The 19781-nt window shown below is 43.5% G+C and overlaps 1 protein-coding gene across 1 annotated transcript; it reads left to right on the top strand.

The window, feature by feature from the left end:
• Positions 1 to 518: 518 nt before the first annotated feature.
• On the top strand, positions 519 to 18886 carry MINPP1 (multiple inositol-polyphosphate phosphatase 1). The gene is made up of 5 exons (XM_071748894.1): positions 519 to 2595; positions 2973 to 3161; positions 4030 to 4127; positions 4649 to 4782; positions 15262 to 18886. The coding sequence occupies exons 1-5, from the start codon at positions 2031 to 2033 to the stop codon at positions 15659 to 15661; spliced, it is 1386 nt and encodes a 461-aa protein (XP_071604995.1). The 5' UTR covers positions 519 to 2030; the 3' UTR covers positions 15662 to 18886.
• The last annotated feature ends 895 nt before the right edge of the window (positions 18887 to 19781 follow it).

The raw sequence follows: 19781 nt of genomic DNA, 5'->3' as shown, positions 1-19781 counted from the left end.
TTTCCAGAGCATAAGATGTTTGGCACCATTCTCTAGCTATAACAATAAACATTGAGTGTTATCAGTCCTAGAAGCAGACACTGACTGATAAACTTGCTGTTAATTTCAGCAAGTGCAGCTACTTACAAGAGACTTAGCTGAAAGTAAAATTACAAGACAGAAAGGTAGTTCTATCCTGGTTCAAACCAGGACACATGGCAAGTAGCCCCACACAATCTCTCTGTGAAACAGCTGAGTCACACTACTTTGGTTCCACACCGAGCCCATAACTTCACCCAGAAGTTTTCAAACACTTATTATGCCTGTATTTTTATTTCGCCTTTCTCTCAGCTTTGAAGGCTTTACCTACCCTAACTGGAATAGGAACAAGCTGCTCAGGGAAGCAGTGGCTGCTCCGCCCCTGGAAGTATTCAAGGCCAGGTTGAATGGGGCTGGGAGCAACCTGATCTACTGGGAGCTGTCCCTGCCCATGGAAGGGGCCTGGAACTAAATGATTTTTAACACCTTTCCAACCCAAACTATTTTGTGGTTCTGTGAACTGAACCCCAGCATATCAGTGCATGAACACACTGTTTTGGTTTTTGGTGAGGTGGGAGACAGTTAAGATACATAACAAAACAAAATTTCCAACAAAATTTCACTAGTAGACCAAATATATAACAAAAAAATATTTAGTCAATGAAAACTCTCAGCTCTATAAACAATAGCCTGACTGTGTAGGCAGGGAATAAAGTACCTGAGCTTTCTATGTGTAAAACATTGGTCTTCCCAGGATGTGCTGTGGGCCAAAAGATAAGCCCTTTTCTTGAGACCTAGGATGTTTTTGTTAACCTCAAGCCTTTATTCTGCTGCAAATAGCTCAGTTTCCTTGGCTGCAAGCTGATACCTATTTAGTACTGTGGAATTTTTTGAAAGCTGTCTCATCAGCACTGGAGATGTTGTACTTACAGCACTGGGGGATGTTCTGCTTGCACTGTTGCCAAAGCTGTTTCATAACTGGTGTGCTCAGGCTTTTCCACAGGATGCCTCTTTTTATTTTTTGCTTTTCTAAGCCCTTCCAAGCTTTTCTAGATAGGTCATTACAATGCCATCATGTTGTGCTACCAGTGATATCAGCAGTGAGGATTATAACTGGTTAGGATGGCTCTCTGCTCACTGCTCCAGTGGCTGGATGCACCCCAGGCTGCTAACATCACATTCCCACTTGTTTCACTTTTCCACAGCCACGTATTTCCACCTGAACCCACTCCTGCTGTGAACCCATAAGCCATGTTAAAAGAAAGTCCCACAGCACCCTTGTTGCCCCCGGTGCCACCCCTGGCAGCAGTGTTCTACAGCCCTCTCTCATCTCAGTGCTTTGAGTAGAATTCCACAGACAAAAAGAGCTGAAAAACCCCTCCATGGCTTTGCTTGCACAGTGCGTGGGCCACTGGGGAGAAGGGCAACGCAGCCCATGTTTGATGCCAAGCCTCGCTGAGCAGGAGCAAGGGGGGAATAAGATTCGATGTTTTAGCATTGCAAGGGGCCAGAAATGGGTCCAAAAGCCATTTTTTTTCCCCACATGGGTACAGCCTGCAGGGTAGGTAGACTGGTTTGAGGGGAGCTGCCACCCCACCCGGGGCTGCCCCTCGTCTGGCAGGTGCCCTCCTGAGGCAGGGAATCGGGGGAATTAGTGTTGAGAGGAGCCACAGATAAATCAAAAAGGTATTTTTTTTCCCCACACTTGGGTGAGTCCTGAGGTGAGATCCAAGCTGAGGGAGGCTGCTCTGGCCTGAAGGAGTCGACACCTCCCCCGCCTCAGGGGGGGCTGCTCCGCTATTCCCAAGTAGGCACAAGGAGGGAATCATGGACTTGAGTATAATGAGGAGCCGTAAATTGGTTGAAAAGCGGATTTTCTCGTACGTCCCCACGTCAGCTCCCTCGCCTGGCTGCCAGCCTCCCGGGTCGGGGCGCGGCTCCCGAGGCGAGGGGCAGGCGACAGAAGGCGGATCCGCTCCGCCCCTTCCTGCGGGAGCCTGGCAGTTGCCGCCATGCCGCCCCGCTGGACGAACGCTGCGGCGCTCCCGTCCGCCGCCCGCGTTCTGCTGCTGCTGCCGCCGCTGCTGGCGTTGGCGAGCGCGGGGTTGAGCGGCTACTTTGGCACCAAGTCTCGCTACGAGGAGGTGAACCCGCACCTGATGGAGGACCCGCTCTCCCTGGGTCCCTCCGCGGCCGCTTCGCGACTGCCCGCAGCCTGCGCGCCGCTGCAGCTCCGCGCCGTGCTCCGCCACGGCACCCGCTACCCCACGACCGGGCAGATCCGCCGCCTGGGCCAGCTGCACGCCCGCCTCCTCCGCCGGCCCGCCGCCGACTGCCCCGCTTCGGCCGGGCTGGCCTCCTGGCAGATGTGGTATGAGGAGAGCCTCGACGGGCGGCTGGCGCCGCAAGGCCGGCGGGACATGGAGCACCTGGCCCGGAGGTTGGCCGCCCGCTTCCCCGCCCTCTTCGCCGCTCGCCGCCGCCTGTCGCTGGCCAGCAGCTCCAAGCACCGCTGCCTGCAGAGCGGTGCGGCCTTCCGACGCGGGCTCGGGCCTTCCCTCAGCCTTGGTGGCGACGGTAAGCCCAGACCCGCCCTTCTCCTTCTCCGAGGGACCCCGGGCGCTCCCTGAGGGGCTGAGGAACCCTCGCTCCCTCCCTGAGGGGCCCCTGCCACCTCTCCAAGGGGCTGAGAGAACTCTACTCCTTCCCTGAGGGACCCCCAGCACTCCCTGAGCGGCTGAGGGAGCCTTGCGCTGCCCCGGACCGAAGGAGGCCATGAGGCCTGTGTCTCCCAAGTCTGAGGGGGGCCCTGCACCCCACATCGCCCTCTAAAGAGACACCGTCCCGGCGAGGGGGCTGTCCCCGGGTGGGTGTCTGTGTGGCCGGGCCCTGGTACTGCTGGGGACGGGGACGGTTCCCTGGGCTGAGTCCCTGAGGCCCGCGTTTGTTTTCAGAAGTCGAAGTTGAGGTTAACGATTCCTTGATGCGATTTTTCGATCACTGCGCCAAGTTTGTAGCCTTGGTGGAAGAGAACGAGGCGGCGATGTGCCAGGTGAATGCCTTCAAAGAGGGGCCGGAGATGAAGAAGGTCTTGGAGAAAGTAGCGAGTGCCCTGTGTTTGCCGGTGGAGGAGTTGAATGCAGGTAATGAATGTCTTTTACTATTGACTTTGGCTCCATGTCTGGCTGGCAACGACTTCTGAGATGCCGTGTAGTTTTGCAGAATGCATAATTTAAAACATGCTGTAAATTGGAGACACGGTCGCTAATGAAGTACATAAGGCTGCAAATGTGTATTTGTATTGCAGTAATGAATGATCATTTGTCAGTGGTCAGTAGAGAAGGATGCCTGAAAATATATTTCCTACAGATGAACTCAATTTAACCTGTGTTTGGAGGGATGTGAGCATGTTACTCTTTTAATTCTGCCTTGTCGAGCAGATGTAGCATTTGTAAAACCTGTTACCACAACCTCAGGAGCAGGTGGACTGGTGTAGCTATGTGGTAACTTGCCATGCCCAGAATAGAAGTGCCAGGTTTCCCTGTGTGGTCAAATGCTGGGGGAGGTCTACCCCTCATAGGTGTTGCTGTAATTTCCATCATGTCCCTAAAGCCACAATGCTGAAGTCAGCTACTAACACCAAAGTAGAGTAGTGGTAGTCAAAGGCAGGACCATGTCCAACAGACACAGCTTCCTTGAGTTGGTTCTTTTGTGATGATGAGGATGCACTATGTGGTTGACATCAACAGACATGCAGCACTTGATGTGAAATGCTCCTGTTTTCCCCTTGTAGCAATGTGATGTGAAAAGCTTGCAGTCAAAAATGTAGATTGTGAGTAAATTCTGTTGAAGAGCTTGGGTTTGGTGGTTGGCCTTTGGGCGGGGGATTATTTGTGTTATTACATTGTTTGCATTGCTAAATTTTAAGTACATTTTAGATGGAAATTGTGAGGAAGTTGCTACTTGTGTAGCAGTGTTTTATCTTTTGCTTCTTCATTTGATTTACTGCAGATCTTGTTCAAGTGGCTTTTCTCACCTGCTCCTATGAGTTGGCTATAAAAAATGTGACCTCTCCATGGTGTTTGCTTTTCACTGAAGAAGATGCCAAGGTAGGTGCTAAATGGAAGAGATATTTGAGAAACCTTCAAAAGGTGCCTTAGTGTTCAGATACAGCTCCTTGGAGTCAAAAGTTCTAAGTTACCAGCCCCTCATTCTTCAAACTAATGAAGCACTTCTTTGATCTCCAAAGAGCTCTGGATTAATCAAGCAGCAAAACTGAAATACCCTTCTTCATTCAGACTGAAATGGCTTGAGCAGTCTTCATTTCTCCTTAAATGAATTGAGTTTTATATTTTTTTTCCCTCTTGTCCTTAATTCATGTAGTGCTTTTATTTCTCTAATATCTGAAATGTTCTGGACAGCTTTGTTTTGCTGATAATAAGATAAAATACCTTTATTTTAGAGGACAGCAAGTGAGGCCTTCTACTTCCTCTATACCCTTGCCATTCTGTTTTTTGTGTGTGTGTCAGTTGCTGAATTTCTGCAGTTTGTGGTAGCATCATTGCTCCAAGCTGTGGGATTTTTATTTTCCCTCTGAGCCATAATAAAAACTTGTGAATTCTAACTTTAGGTGCTGGAATACCTGAATGACCTGAAGCAATACTGGAAGAGAGGATATGGCTATGACATCAATAGTCGCTCCAGCTGCATTTTGTTCCAGGATATTTTCCAGCAATTGGACAAAGCGGTGGAGGAGAGTAAAAGGTAAATAAAAAGGCTTTTGTGCTTTGGCTACAAACTCTCTCTGATCAGTCCTGAGTTGGATTTAATGTGAACAGAAGTACTTTGCTTCCAAACATAGCAATGTTAGGAGAGGTTGAGCTAGGAGAATTTTAAAGGAGAGAATTAATTTTTTAATACAGTGATGTTACTGAAGTTAAGATACATTTGTTTATTCCGTTGATGCTCTTGTGCCCACCTAGTGTATTTGCATCTTTTAACTTACTGGTCTACACAGGCCTTTAAGGGACAGTCAGCTGTTATGTTTGATAGTGGTGTTCTCTTCCTGTACAGTTTGATAAGAGACCAGTGAGTTAATACAATGAGATTCCTGTTAAAATGTAAAAATGTCTGTGTTAAAAGTAGTTAGTGGTGAAAATGGAAGGCTGTGGATAGAAAACATCCCCAGGATACATTCTGTGATCCAGTTACTTAAGTATTTAATCGTGGAAGTCTTTCTCTCTGCACTTGTTTGATTAGAGTCTCTTGCATTATTAAAGCTTTCTATTCAGATTCAGGGTTCTGAAATGTAATTACAGAAACAATTTTTCCAGATTGATCCACACACATAGTGACTCTGGACTAGAACAAGCTGTTGCAGAATCTGAGAGTTCAGAGCTCTAACAGCAAACCAGCCTCGTGAGAAACCTGCTTTGTTGTAATTAGGGGCTTTAGGTGATACACTGGGTACCCTGGGAGGGCAGGAGAAAGACACTTCTGAAGAAGTTGTAAATGCCTTGGTTTGTTGCATGAAAGTCAGTGGTTTAGCTGTCAGTCTGAGAACAGTAAGGTGTTTTGTTCCTGATCTTTCTGTTACAGCAAAGCTCTGGGTTGGGAACAGTGTAGCTGCAGGAAGATATTAAGCCTGACAAGTAACTTGTTGGTAGACTGGAAGATAGAATAATCAGATGTCTTCAAAGAATGATGGTCTGGTAAAGTGGTTTGTCTTCATCTGTTGCCTTGGTTTGGCAAGACATATTGTGTCAGTGAAGAACAGTAGCATGGGTACTCCATTCATGAGGTTGTGCAGACACCAGATACCTTTGTAATGTTATGCATAGAAGTGAGAAAGTACAGACACTCAAAATTTGCCTGAGATGTGCATGCAGGCTTTCCCAGCACTCAGCTGTGTATAAGATATCACTGTAAGTTAAATAATAATTTAAGAAAGCTGTAGTTGTCAGAATCTATATCTTTAGTTCTGATTTATTGAGAAGTAGGTCAGCAGTTCATAAAGAACAAGGTGAAGCGGGAGAAGAGCAGGTGTCTGAGGCAGTGTACTGAAAGACTGAGGTAATTTCATCCTGTCTTTTAGCTTTGTCTGCAGAAACTCAGTTGCAGTCTCTGGAGTTTCTGTGCTGTATTGCCACCACAGAGGGAAGAGGGTAGTGAGATATTGCATGTGAGGAAAGGTTGGGGATCCTAAAAATCTTGCCAAGTTGGAAGCTTGAGTGAGCAGGCTATTTACTCTGCAGCTTGCCAAGTGAGAACAGAAAGCTTCCGAAATTCTTAACCTGGCACCAGAGGAGTGTGTCACTCCATCCTGTGACATGAGGTGGCAGTCTTAAAGCACTGAAAACTTCAGTGGAGTCTGAAGTGGGTAACCTTGCACTATTCAGTATCTGTGGAATTCTGCCACTGCATTGGAACAGCTTGACATCTCTTGTCATCCCGAGGGCAGATCCGGGTGTATTTTTCATGTAGGGAGAGGCTCTTATCCCAGATCCAGTGGTAGTTTGAGAACAGAGCTCAAATCAGGAAAACATACAATTGGAAAATATGCCTCTGTTAATAACTATAGAAAATACTTGGTTGGACTAAATGAAAATGAGAAACCTTGTTTTTGTTTTAGCCTTTTTTCTTGACCTTGCAGTCTGCCTGCTCATCAATGTAGTTGTCTTATTACTTGCCTTGTTAAAACTCACATTTCTTCTGGGGAAGGTGTCTTCTGCTGATGAGTCTATCCTTAAGAAAACAATGAAGGTGTACTAAAGGCCAGTGGCTAATTAGTCCCAACTCCCATTTGCAGTGCAAAAGTTGTGGACATTTTTAGGATCTTTCATTTAAAAAAATCAATAGAATTAGTGGTTTGAACTAGCAAGGGTCCATTCTCTGGGTGTCTCGCTGTACAGGAAGATTGTTTTGAAAGGGATAATCACTATATAGATGTCCCTACCCAGACAGCTGGTGGAAAGGTGTTGGAATACCTACCATTATGCAGGAACTTGGGTCTGATGTTGCATTTTTTTCTAGCTGTATTAGTGACCACATACTGTTAGCACACTTATGTGTGGACCCTATTCTTATGCAGCCTTAGTAGAAATAAAGTATCAATGTTGAATAAAGGTTAGTTCTTCAGGAGAAAAGCCTCTTCTTCTTGAGACTTTACCACAGTCACAGTGGGCCTTTCAAGACCACATTCTTTCAGTACCTCCTTCCTGCTCTGTAAGGAAATGTGACCTATTTTTCCCCCCACCTAACATGGTGCTGATGACCTCAGACCTGATGGGTCCTCATGGACTGCCAGCTCAGCCCCGTGGCTCACTTGCCTGTTTGGGAGACTTTGTGCACGGAACTTGGGAGTAGAAAAGGGAAGCCCTACAGCTGCAGGAGGAACTCCCTGCTGCTGCAGCACAGGTTATGGAGATGTGTAGGAAAAATGTATGTAGAAGGGATAAAGATGTGCATTGCTTTTCAGCTTCAGGCTGCTTTGGGATGCCCAGAGGGGCTTTACATCTGTAATCTAGAAGTGCTGTTGTGCCAACTGTGCATGTTGTTTTTTTAGCAGTTAATGCAACACAAGGCAGCTAGTCTTTAAAGAACCCCTTAACATCTACACACTTGGACAGGGATGGATTTGAAACTGGTTGTGTCACACTTTAGGGATATCAGCTATTCTTAAAAGCCATTTTGTACTTTTTTCCTCTAGCTTCAAATATTTAGCAAGTCTGCTTTTCTTCCTTGTGAAAGAAATTGTGGAACACTTGTTATTACTTGTACTCAATATTTATAATAAGTGGCTTATCATAGAATCATAGAATTGGCTGGGTTTGAAGGGACCTCAGAGATCATCAGTGACTGAAAATACTAACCTAGCTGCACATACAAATTGAAAAATATTTGGGAGTTTGCTGTGAGAGTAAGCAAGTTAAAGTTATTTTTAAAAAAGCAACTTATTTGAATTTGAATGTGGTTCAAGATCAAGTAAAGGTGATCCCAGGCTAAGCCATAGAGTGAACATCTTAATTTACCAACTTATTTGTAGCTTTTATTGTTCTATTTAATTTGCCTTCCCCTTTACAGGTCAGTTCACAATACAGTTGATAATCTTTTGGTATCATTTGCTACTATGCCCTAATTCTTTCTTTCAAAACCATCACTCAGCAGAAAAGAATTTAGTATATTCTTGATTTTTGCTCATCACAATGGTTCAACATTCAGCATCAGCACAATGTTGCTGCAGCAGCATGGTTAATCTCTGAGGTTTGTTAGGAATGTGACAGGTGGGATCATTGGAACTGCAGAAGCTCTGAAATGAAATACAGTGAGGCTTAGCTTTGAGAGAGAGCTGTTGCCTTTTAATTGCCTTTTAACTTAGATGAGTTTTGCATAGCCTTGTCAGCTTTATAAGTTTGCCTTTGCCATGAGCAAGCTCATGTATGTCCATGTTGGAAAAGAAGAACATATTTATCAGTATTTTTTTGATACATGAGGACTTGAAACTGACGGATTTTTACTTTTTTTCCCCCTTTTCCCACTGGTGGTAACAGCAACACCACTGTTAAGTATTACTGCTGCACTGAGTTCCACCACTGCTATTGCATCGTCTGATCTCTGCTGTTTCTTTTGTAGATTTAGGGTTCCTTTAGCTGTGTTTCCAGAAATATACCATGGGGAGGTGGGAGGGATGGATAATTCATAGATGAAAATAGAGGTTTTTGAGTTCTGGCATTTGTACAGGGAGAAAAAGGACAGAACAGGATTTAAGCTTGCTTATTTAATTGAACTGACCTTCTTTGAAGCTGTTGGAGGGATTTTTGCATGAGGTTTGAATATGACCTGGTTAAACTTTGCTGTAGGAAACCCCACTGCCTTCTGGGGTCTGGGTTATCTCTAGCTGAAAGTCACATTGGTGCTTAGGAACTGAACTTTTTTAAAAATAAAGTTCATTTCCTCTATATCTGAAGTGGTATATCTGTAATCCTAGAAGTGTAGGAGCAATCTACTGTCAAAGATGGATGAACTGATGCAGAAGATTCAGGGTTAATCCCATATTTGCCAAGATTAAGAAGAGCTAGAATTTGCCTGAATGATAAATCCCACCTCTGTGCTTCTCCACAGTGCTTTTTTTTTTTTTTTTTTCCCATGGTGAGACTTAGCTTTCAGGGTTGTGCTGATGAATTGGTCAGTAACTTCTTCATTTTCAGCTGTGTCAGATTTACCTAGAGGGGTTACAGTGTGGGCAGTTTGGCAGCTGAGACATCTCTCCCATGAACCCTGCTCATGTTCTGCCAAGTCACAGTCACTTCTGCTTGTTTGGAAGTCCCCTATAAAATGAATGTGAAACCAATTGTCAGCCAATCACTTTCAGCCAAGCTCTTAATATTTTATGGCGAAGTTTATGCAGTGTTTTTCATCTCTTTAAAGTCAGAAGTGAGGTTTTTTTTCAACTGATCAGTGTGCTTTTCCAAGTCATTTGCTACTAAATGAAAGAGAGGGGGGGGGAAAGGTGAATTGAAATACCATTAGCAGTTGCCAGAATATGATGTTGAGGGCTTCAATGCTTCTATGTGATGCTGAGTCATTAATAGATTGTAAAGAGGAGTGACTATGAAAACCTCAGGCCTTTTGTTTAATATTTTTATTAGCCTGTGTTACTTTCTTGAACTTCTCAGTGTTTTGTTGACTGTGCTTTGCACTCCTGTCTTTCTCAGAAATGTAGGGGCAGTAGTAACCTTTGCCTGTGTACATGCTCTGAAGAGGCAATCTTCCCTAGTTTCTTCGTAGCAAAAAAATATTGCTGTTAATATTTTGACCTTGATGGTGATTTTTATTGCTATTAGATGATATAAAACCACATATGAACTGGAGTCATGACCCCAGGGAATGCTTGAAGAGTCTTAGAAATCAGATACGCAGTGCTGGTGAGAAACCAAGAATACCTTGTTAGGGGCTTTTGAAAGCTCAGGATTGTATTATAGAAGGAAATAGTTTAAATCCTTGTTAAAATAAAATGGGGTGGCAGCTGTGAATGGGAGAACATTGTTTTGTTTCCCACAGTGAAAATGAGCACCTTGTTTACTCCTTTTGTCTTTTTTCTTTCCTCATTCTTTAAAATTTCTCTGTGTATATATTTATATATAATCCTTTTCCTGCTATGTCTTGCTGGGTTTTTACCTAAGAAGTTAAAATATTTTTGGGGATTTACATCAAATTCAAAATACGTGCTAGTATCAACTGGAAGGTAAAACCAGCACTTACAGACAGAGCATTTATTTTTTGTTTTCTTCTTAATATCTCTGAAACTCTTTTTTTTGGGGGGGGGGGGTGGAGGGTGGGGGGAAGATGTATGTGTGTGAAATCCACTCCCTGTGTGTGAAATCCACTCCCTGTGGAGTGAATGCCTCTATCCCATATAACACTTGCTTTGAAGACTTCAGCAGACTGCTTACATTACTAGGTTCCTTGCTCAGTAAACTGTCAATAAGGACTACAACCTTTGGCAGTGGGTCTGTGTATGAGGGCATGCAGCTGGAACAAAATGACAATGTGCCTAGTTGCTAGAGGTGGGTGATTATCCCCTAAGAGTACTTAAAGAACTTGAATGAAATAGGTGGAATAACAGCTGGTGAGTGTTGGTTTCAGCCAATAACCTTGTGGGGGCTGGCAGGTGTGATGATTTTAAAAAAATTAAATAAAGGAAGCATGAAAAGGAAGTACCAGCAAGTGTATAATTAGGGTGATCTAGGGAAAAGTTATTATTTCTAGCTATCATTCAACACCTTTATCAAAAGAAAGGAAGGAACCCAGGGTCAAGGGGTAAGGTCGTTTCATGGGAAAAAAAAAAAAGAGACAGGAAATGGAATGGTAGGAATTGCTGATTGATTTTTCCTAGCAGAGGCAGGTCAGCAGCAGAGATAGATGTGCAAGGATCTGGGCTGCTCAGCATGTTGTAAATGACTGGGGAAAAGGTGATAAGGTAAGTGGCATTGCAAATGCAGCACTTTTATTCAAGGTAAATAAGATAAATTGTTTCTGCTGGGAGGATTGTAAAACAACAGTGTGAGACTAACTGGGCTTGAAAAGCGTGGATCTGTGAAGTAATGCATGGGGTAAAAGATATGTTATCTGGTGGCAGAATCTGGGATAACTTTCTGCTCAGAAGCTGACTCATTACAGTTGTCTGGAAGTACCTCCAACTTCTGTGAGCTACCTAGAGAAGGTGTTATATGTGAATTAAGAAAACGGAGAGCATCACTGGGGCTTTGAGCAACCTCATCTAGGGGGATGTGTCTGCTGATGCAGGGGAGTTGCAACCTGATGGTCTCAAAGGGCCTTTTAAACCCAAAACAGTCTGTGATTCCATGATCATGGGTGCAGCATGGATTTATGATGTTGGTTACTGTCTTGAGTATTGTGCATTTCTCATACTCGGATTTAAAAAGATTTAGCTCATTTGGAAAAATTATGGAATGACTGCAATAGGATTTCTCAACTTAGAATATTATTGCGAAGTTGTAAGCAGAAAGGATTAAATGTTATGTAGCATCTGCAAATTGAAAAGTGCAATGTGTGAGGCTGTGCATCTCCTTGCCACAAGATGTGTGTGCTAGAAATGTACTTAGATTTAAGAGACTTGACAAAGGAAAGATTCATAGAGAGGTCCTACATTACCCAGAGGCTTCATCTGACCCAGGAAATCTCTGAGCTGAAATGGTGGGAGGTCAAAGAAATATCCTTCTGTCTTCTTCTGTAGGCATGTGGTATTTTGCTGCTATTCCTATTTGTTGACTGAGGAGAATGATGTGAAGGTGCCCTAGAACCTAAGAAGATTTCTGTGAAGGTGTGTGTGGAGGGGGAAGATATAAATGAGCTAGGTAACTTAGAGGAGGGTACAAAAAATGGAGGGAGAAGGGAAGAGAAAGTCGTGGAAGGATCCAAAAGCATTTACTGTTTTAAAATGCAGAAGTTGAAGGGGAGGGTCAGAAACCAAGGGGGGTATTGTAGACTCTGGGGAAGCTGGAGGAGGGAATACAGGGAATGTGAGCTGCCACATGCAGCAAAGGCACGGGCAGAAAAAAATGCCTACAGAATGCCTACGTCCTCCCTACAGAAGCTTTCTGTGGTTTTAATCTGTCTTTTGAACAGGAAACAAATTTTTGAACAGGAACAAAATTTTTTTGCCTAAGAGGAGAGTTAAGTTCATGTGTGTGCATACAAGCCTAAAGAATAGCTTCAGGCTCACCAGGAAACAGAATGGTGTCTTTCAGACTGCACCAACACCATGGGTATATGGAGCTGGTAGGACAGAGCCCATACTGAATTCCTGCTTCTCTGAACAAAGTTCAAATCTACAGGCAGGACCCAGTACTTGGCCTTGTTGAACCAATGGGATGAGGTTCAACACGGCCAAGTGCCGGGTCCTGCACTTTGGCCACAACAACCCCATGGGGAGCTCCAGGCTGGGGACAGAGTGGCTGAGAGCAGCCAGGCAGAAAGGAACCTGGGAGTCTGGATTGCCAGGAAGCTGAACATGAGCCAGCAGTGTGCCCAGGTGGCCAAGAAGGCCAGTGGCATCCTGGCCTGGTTCAGAACAGCGTGGCCAGCAGGTCCAGGGATGGGATTCTTCCCCTGTACTCAGCACTGGTGAGGCCACACCTCGAGTACTGTGTCCAGTTCTGGGCCCCTCAGTTCAGGAAGGAGATTGAGGTGCTGGAGCAGGTCCAAAGGAGGGCAACAAGGCTGGTGAAGGGATCCAGCACAAGTCCTGTGAGGAAGGGCTGAGGGAGCTGGGGCTGTTCAGCCTGGAGAAGAGGAGGCTCAGGGGAGACCTCATCACTCTCTACAGCTCCCTGAAAGGAGGTTGGAGCCAGGTGGGGGTTGGTCTCTTTTCCCAGGCAACTCTCAGCAAGACGAGAGGGCACAAGGTCTTAAGTTGTGCCAGGGGAGGTTTAGGTTGGACATTAGAAAGAATTTCTTTACTGTGAGAGTGATCAGACATTGGAATGGGCTGCCCTGGGAAGTAGTGGATTCTCCATCCCTGGAGATATTTAAAAAGAGACTGGATGTGGCACTCAGTGCCATGGTCTGGTAACTGCAGCAATAGTGGATCAAGAGTTGGACTTGATGATCTCTGAGGTCCTTTCCAACCCAGCCAATTCTATGATTCTAAGCAAGTCCCTCAGTTAACCACTTTTCTTTGGTTCAGACTTCATCTTGAAGTGGAGAAAATGCCTCCTTTCCATGCTAATCTAGATGTTTTATCTGTAGGTGGACTTTACTGGGAGCTGGTGTGTTGCCATATGTCACCCCTGTCTCATAAAAGCTAAACCTGTATTTACATGTGCATGAGTAAGTGACCTGTGCTTCTGAGTGCCACTTGGACATGATCCCAAAAATCCATCATCTTCTTGAGCAAGGGGCAGATTTTAGTCTTGGCAGATACTTCCTCATGCAGCAAGCCAGGTCTTATCTTCCCTTTTTTGAACAATGTGTAACCTTCTGTTGCACAAACTCTCTTCCTTTTAGACTTTGTTCACGATATGTATCAGTGGCTTAATTTGTTGGCCTGTGCACAAGGGAGTGTAATCTTCTTGTTGACTAGTTGGCATTATTAACAACTAGTAATAGCAGTAGTCCTGCCTGTAATTTGGACTAATAAATTTCAGAGGGACAACAGTTTTCCTACAGTGATTGCATTGTTGTCTTCTGACTAAACTTCAGTAAATGCTGATGTATCTTCTGAACAGCTGAACTGTAATATACTGGATTAAATAAATATCAGCAGTAGTTTGCTATCAAATTGTGATTCTTGTTCTGGGACTATATACAAATAAAAGCATTGGTGGTCATAGAGGTAGGCATGAAATACCCCTTAAAATCCTGCACTGGTGGTCATGTGCCAGGGGAGGAAAGCAGCTTGTGTGAATCAGTCATTTGTTTGCTTGTGCAGGGAATGGTTTTGTTGTAGTTAGGTCAGATAGTAGTAGAGGTTTATTGTAGTTTCTTAATGTGCCACTGAGTTGGTACTTAATTTTCATCTTCAAACTGAGTTGCCTTTATTACAGCAGTTGAAGAAGAATGTTATCCTTAAGTTTAGCAAAATTAATGCTGAAAACTTTAAAACTTTCCAATCCTGAAATAATTATAATGTGGAAGCTTCTCTTTGCCACACCTGGGATTAATTTAGGCAGAGGCTTATTTAAGAGACTTTTACATATTCTGTGTCATTTGAGATACATAGAATAGCTAAAGAAAAAGGTTATGTTTTAATAAAAAAATCATTGGTCTTTGTGAAGTAGATTATGTCCTGGATGATCTTGCCTAGTTGTTCCTTATGCTTATTCAGTTACTTTTTGCATCTGCCAGGGAACAACAACAACAACAAAAAAATTACTAACTCTAATCAATCCGATCAAATACAGCTCAGCATCCTGGGAAAGACTATTACATTTTAGCTGGAGGTTTGTGATAAAATAAATCTGTGTAACTTGCAAAAAATTGTATTTGATTTAAAAAAAAAAAAAATCTTGGAGTTTTTTCAAATGCAGCCCATGATGGGGGAATGGATTTATGTACCTGCAATGGGTATGTACTGTGGAAATAATGACTTGGTACGTGTCCTTGAGCTTCTTTCCCACACGCTGCCAGCAGAAGAGGATTCCATCACTTCTGATGAAGGGCTTGACTTGCTTTGTATGTGAACAGGGCTGTTCAGCTGGAAAGAGGGGTTTACAACCCCTCTTTCATGTTCCTGATTGGAGGAGGCAATGTTATTTAAAATCTTACATTTAATCCAAACCCAGCACATAAACTATAGTATGGTCATTGGATCTTCCCATACCTGGGAAGAGCACAGTTGTCTGGGTTCTCACGAGGAGTCAGAGAGGTGTACAGAGTGTATGAACGAGCCACTGTTGATCTGTTTCCTGTGTTTGTTTACCATTTTTATATTAGGCTCTAGCTGTAGCTTATCTATGTTTAGCACAACTTCTTACATTTTATGTAAGAGCCAATACCTTACACTGGGACAAAATTCAGGAAGCTTGGATGCTTTAAAAAAACAAGCCTGTAATATCCTGAAATTCCCAAACAAGTTTTTATTAGGTGTTGGAGTAGAACAAGTTTGCAGTCTACTTTCCTAAGCCTTGGGTGCTGACAGCTCTGCAACACCTTGGTATGTTTGTTTTAAAGCACAGGCTCTTGCTCATTGTTTGCATTTTTTTCTTCTTTTTTTTTTTTTAGTTCAAAACCCATTTCCTCACCTTTGATTGTACAAGTTGGACATGCAGAGACACTTCAGCCTCTGCTTGCCCTCATGGGTTTCTTCAAAGATGAGGAGCCCCTCAGGGCAAACAACTACGTCAGACAAATGCATCGGAAATTCCGCAGTGGCCGCATTGTGCCTTACGCAGCCAACCTGGTGTTTGTGCTCTACCACTGTGATCAAGTGAAAACCTCTAAAGAAGAGTACCAGGTGCAGATGCTGTTGAATGAAAAAATGCTGGTGTTTCATCACTCAAATGAAACCATCTCTACTTACATGGACCTCAAGGACTATTACAAGGACATACTGGAAAACTGCCACTTCAAAGAAGAGTGTGAATTACCAAAAGCTAATATTACTTCTGTTGATGAACTCTGAGGGAGTAAAACTGAGTGGGTGTTCTGGAAATTGATCTAGGTTCTGTTGGACAGATGTTATGAACAAGCACTTTCGATGACTGGCTGCTACTGTGTTGACTTTCTAAACTTGCAGATTTGATGGGTTGTCTCAGCTCAACATGCTGTTTATTTATTACTTGAGCAGAATTACAAAAACAAACTCTATAACAGGAATGTTGATGAGCAGTTTTACAAACATGTGGTGCAAGATGAGGCATACCTGTATGTTTGTAGGTATGAATAAGTAATCTCATTGATCATTCCTCTTACAAACGTGCTGTAGATGAATTTAAGAGATGGAGCAAGTTCTGTGTTATCAGAACTGAAGGTGGCTGGGCTGATTAAGTGTTGCTTTGTGCTGACTGTTTTGCCAAATGTTGTTTTCCTGCAGCAGGCATGAAATAATTCAAACCTGGGAGCTTTTTTCTACTTTTCCTGAGCTTCTAGGAGAGAGGGCAGGTACATAGTCCTCCAGACCTGTCCAGTGTGTACCTGGACAGCAGTATTCAAACAGCTTTCTTGGGCATGTAAAACAGGAGGAGTTGCAGTGTGTGTGCCTTACCTTTCTGAAAAGGTTTTAGGAGTTCAAATTCTTAAAGTCATCAATCCATCCTGCATAGCAAGTTAGCCCCCAGGGTAAATTATCTTGAAAAATAAGAAATAAAAAATTTAAAAATTGAGGGAATGGGAAGTAGCCACTCTTCCTTTAAGATGGTCTGGGAGATGCAGCAGTTGTTCCCTGTATCCTTTTACTGTGATTCTGTGACAACATCAATTTTTTATGTTAGGTTTGGGCTCGGGCATTCAGGGTAAACTCTACTATAGCTGTGAAAATCTTGGTCCTGTCCAAATGCTGACAGGTTTTTTTGGCAGCTTTGGTTGGAAGGTACCTCTGGGAGTCTCCAGTCCAGCCTCGTGCTTGAAATGGGATTATTGCTAACCCTAAATCCATGCAGGGCTTGGGCTGTGTAAGCTCTCTGGCTGACTCTTCTGCTAGCTTTAAGGCACCAACCCTGGAGTTGCCTTATACCTTTGATGTGCCATCCTGTTCTAGAAATGAATTGGGTACCAGCACTGGTGATCTCCTAAAGCAGCTGCACTTAGTGAACGTAGGGTCACTTGCTACTGAAAGCTGGAAGGTATTTTAGAGCTCTGCAGCATGGCAGAAAAAGAAAAAATTAAGATAATACTCCAGAAATGTCTGAAAAGCAGTGTCAGATAAAAACTCCTTCATTGCCCAGAAGGCAGTGGCTGTGTGAATATGTTGTGTCAAAGCAAGTGAGGGTGTGGAGTCACAGTGCTGGTAGCTCTTGAAGTACATATTCACTCACACCCTGTAATGAGTGTTCCAGAGCTCACCCTGTAAAGTGAGGCATAGTTTGCTGGTCTGCTAGGGAGGGGTGAAAGGTTGGTGTAAGCAATTAAGTTAAACTTAGTGTTTAATTGGTTTATTTTTCTTGAGGACTGGGACTTCTGTCAGGTTTTTTTCTTTAATTATTAATAACTAAGGTTTGCTTATTTGTAAGTTGAGGAGTAACCAAAAACTTGTTTTTTTACTGTTGTACTCTGAGTTAAGGGCTCTTCCCCTTGTTGGGACAGGAGTTCTTATTTCATTAGAGACCATGGTTCTCATTACTGAAGGTTCTGATTTAAACTGGTGGGTATTTCAGCATTGACATCTTGGTGGAATACTTACCTGTGTTAGCCCTTGAGATCTTTTTCTGAAGCTGGTGAAATGGTTAGGGAGGAGTACTTGTGCTGAAACAAATGTAGGGCTATAGGTCAGGGTAACTGGTACTGACATATCAGACTTTTACTGCTGTATCAGCTTTGCATGCCTCCATGATCCTACTTTGAGACTAAGTCAACTGATTATAGTTACTGTGACAGAAGCCTCTTACAAACTTCATTGCAACATCTGAGGCAACCTACTAAGAAACAAACCTTTGTTTGAAGACATGTAAGTTTGGTAAATAGCAGACACAAGGGTGAGAAAATCCACCTTTGAACAAACACTGTTTTCTGTGAGTCACTGATCCTGAGATGATTCACAATTTGAACAGAAGGGATGAAAGCCTTGAAGGTGACTGGAGGATTTCTGTTTGTCAGTTCACTGACACTGATTTTAAGACATTATGTTTGTTAAAAGATACATCCTTCTTCCTAGTGGAGAAGGAATACTTTGCACTTGGCTGCTTTTTTATCGTGTGTCAGATGAGGTGGAAGAGCCAAAAAAATTATTTCTACCATGAAGCATCATTTACTTCTGCATCACCTGGCTGATTGCTTGCTTAAATTCTGGCCAAAGGGCTTCAAGGGTGACTCTTCCTATTTTGCCTTGGGGTACCTCCAGCATAATGGATATCTCTTCAGTGGCTGTCAGCAATTAGCTGAAAAGGAAAATGTTCTATTTGGGTTTTGATCATCAAGCATGCACTGACTCACTTCTGTGGCAGAATTAGAGGCTGAATGTGGGAACTTTGCACAACTGTAGGTATAGAAGTCTGTGGACATGTAAGGGTTCTAGGCACTTGTTTACATACATGACTGGTTCTTACCATTAGGGAGACAACTTCAGTATGACCTTTTCTTTTACCAGTAAATAAACAATTTATTTATGTATTAAAAAGGAAAATTAAAATGGATCAAAATATTGACCTAAATTTGGATACCAGCTCTGTGAGCAGTGTTTGAACAGGCTGCCATGTATCAAGGCATTGCAGATTATCACATCCTGAAAAAGTCCTGCAAGAAAAATAATGCTTTCTCTTCCTTCATGTGGCTCTGTACAAAATGCCTCATCTCAGCCATTCATTGGCATCTTTGCAACTTTTCTAAAACTGGAATCTTTCATTAATGAAAAACAATAACAGTATTCTTGGTTCCTGGTCTGAATACACTTGAAATGTATTTTATTTTGTTAAATGTCCAAAGCTTCACTAATCTTTTCTGGCAAATTAATTTTTTTCTCCTTGCCAGATCTGCTGCTGTCATTCTAGTTGGCATCAAGCTGTCAGATCACTGGACACAATGCAAATTTGTAATGTTATGGTTCTAACTGGATGAATTTTGAAAACTTGTTTTGGATTCTTAGTGCTGTGAAATAAAACTGCACACTTCATCTCTTTTATAAGCAGTAATAATGACATGATCTTCAGTATCATAACTGTGTTCTTTGAAATATATTTGGTTGTTATTGCTTGCATTGGTGTGCCATTATTTAGTTGTCAGTTTGTTTAGTAATTAATATAAAATGCCTTAAATAGGTTTTTACTCTGGCATTTTCAGGTGAGTTACTTCTTTTTTTTCAGGAGTCCTGGTTTTAAAAACAGCAATTGTCTCCTGACAAGGATTTTGCTGCTATTACACATGATCACAGAAAGTTAGGGGTCCAACCCCCCTGCCAGAGCAGGGTCACCTACAGCAGGTCACACAGGAACATGTCCAGGTGGGTTTTGAATCTGCAGAGAAGGAGACTCCACAACCTCCCTGGGCAGCCTGTGCCAGTGCCCTGTCTCCCACGCAGTGAACAAGTTTTTCCTCGTTGTTATTTCCTTATATTTATGTGGAACCTCCTATGCTTCAGCTTCTACCTGTTGCCCTTTGCCCTATGACTGGGCATAACTGAGAAGGGTCTGGCTCTGTCCTCCTGACTCTTGCCTTTTACATATTTATAAACATTAATGAGGTCACCACACATTCTCCTCCAAGCTGAAGAGACCCAGCTCTCTCAGCCTTTCCCCATAAAGGAGATTTTCCACTCCCTTCATCATCTTGGTCGCTCTGCACTGGACTCTTTCAAGCAGTTCCCAGCCCTTCTGGAACTGAGGGGCCCAGAACTGGACACAATATTCCAGATGTGGCCTCACCAGGGCAGAGTAGAGGGGGAGGAGAACCTCTCTCCACCTACTAACCACCCCCTTCTAATGCACCCCAGGATGCCATTGGCCTCCTTGGCCACAAGGATTGTTGGCTCATGGTCATCCTTCCATCCACCGGCACCCCCAGGTCCCTTTCCCTTCTGCTGCTCCCACAGCTCAGTCCCCAACCTATACTGGTACCTGGGGTTGTTCTTTTCCAGGTGCAAGACTTTACACTTG

The sequence above is a fragment of the Heliangelus exortis genome, chromosome 7 (assembly GCF_036169615.1).
Source record: "Heliangelus exortis chromosome 7, bHelExo1.hap1, whole genome shotgun sequence".
NCBI classification, from domain to species: Eukaryota; Metazoa; Chordata; class Aves; order Apodiformes; family Trochilidae; genus Heliangelus; species Heliangelus exortis.
Note: the sequence above shows the minus strand (reverse complement) of the source record. Positions and strands in the feature narration are given on the sequence as shown.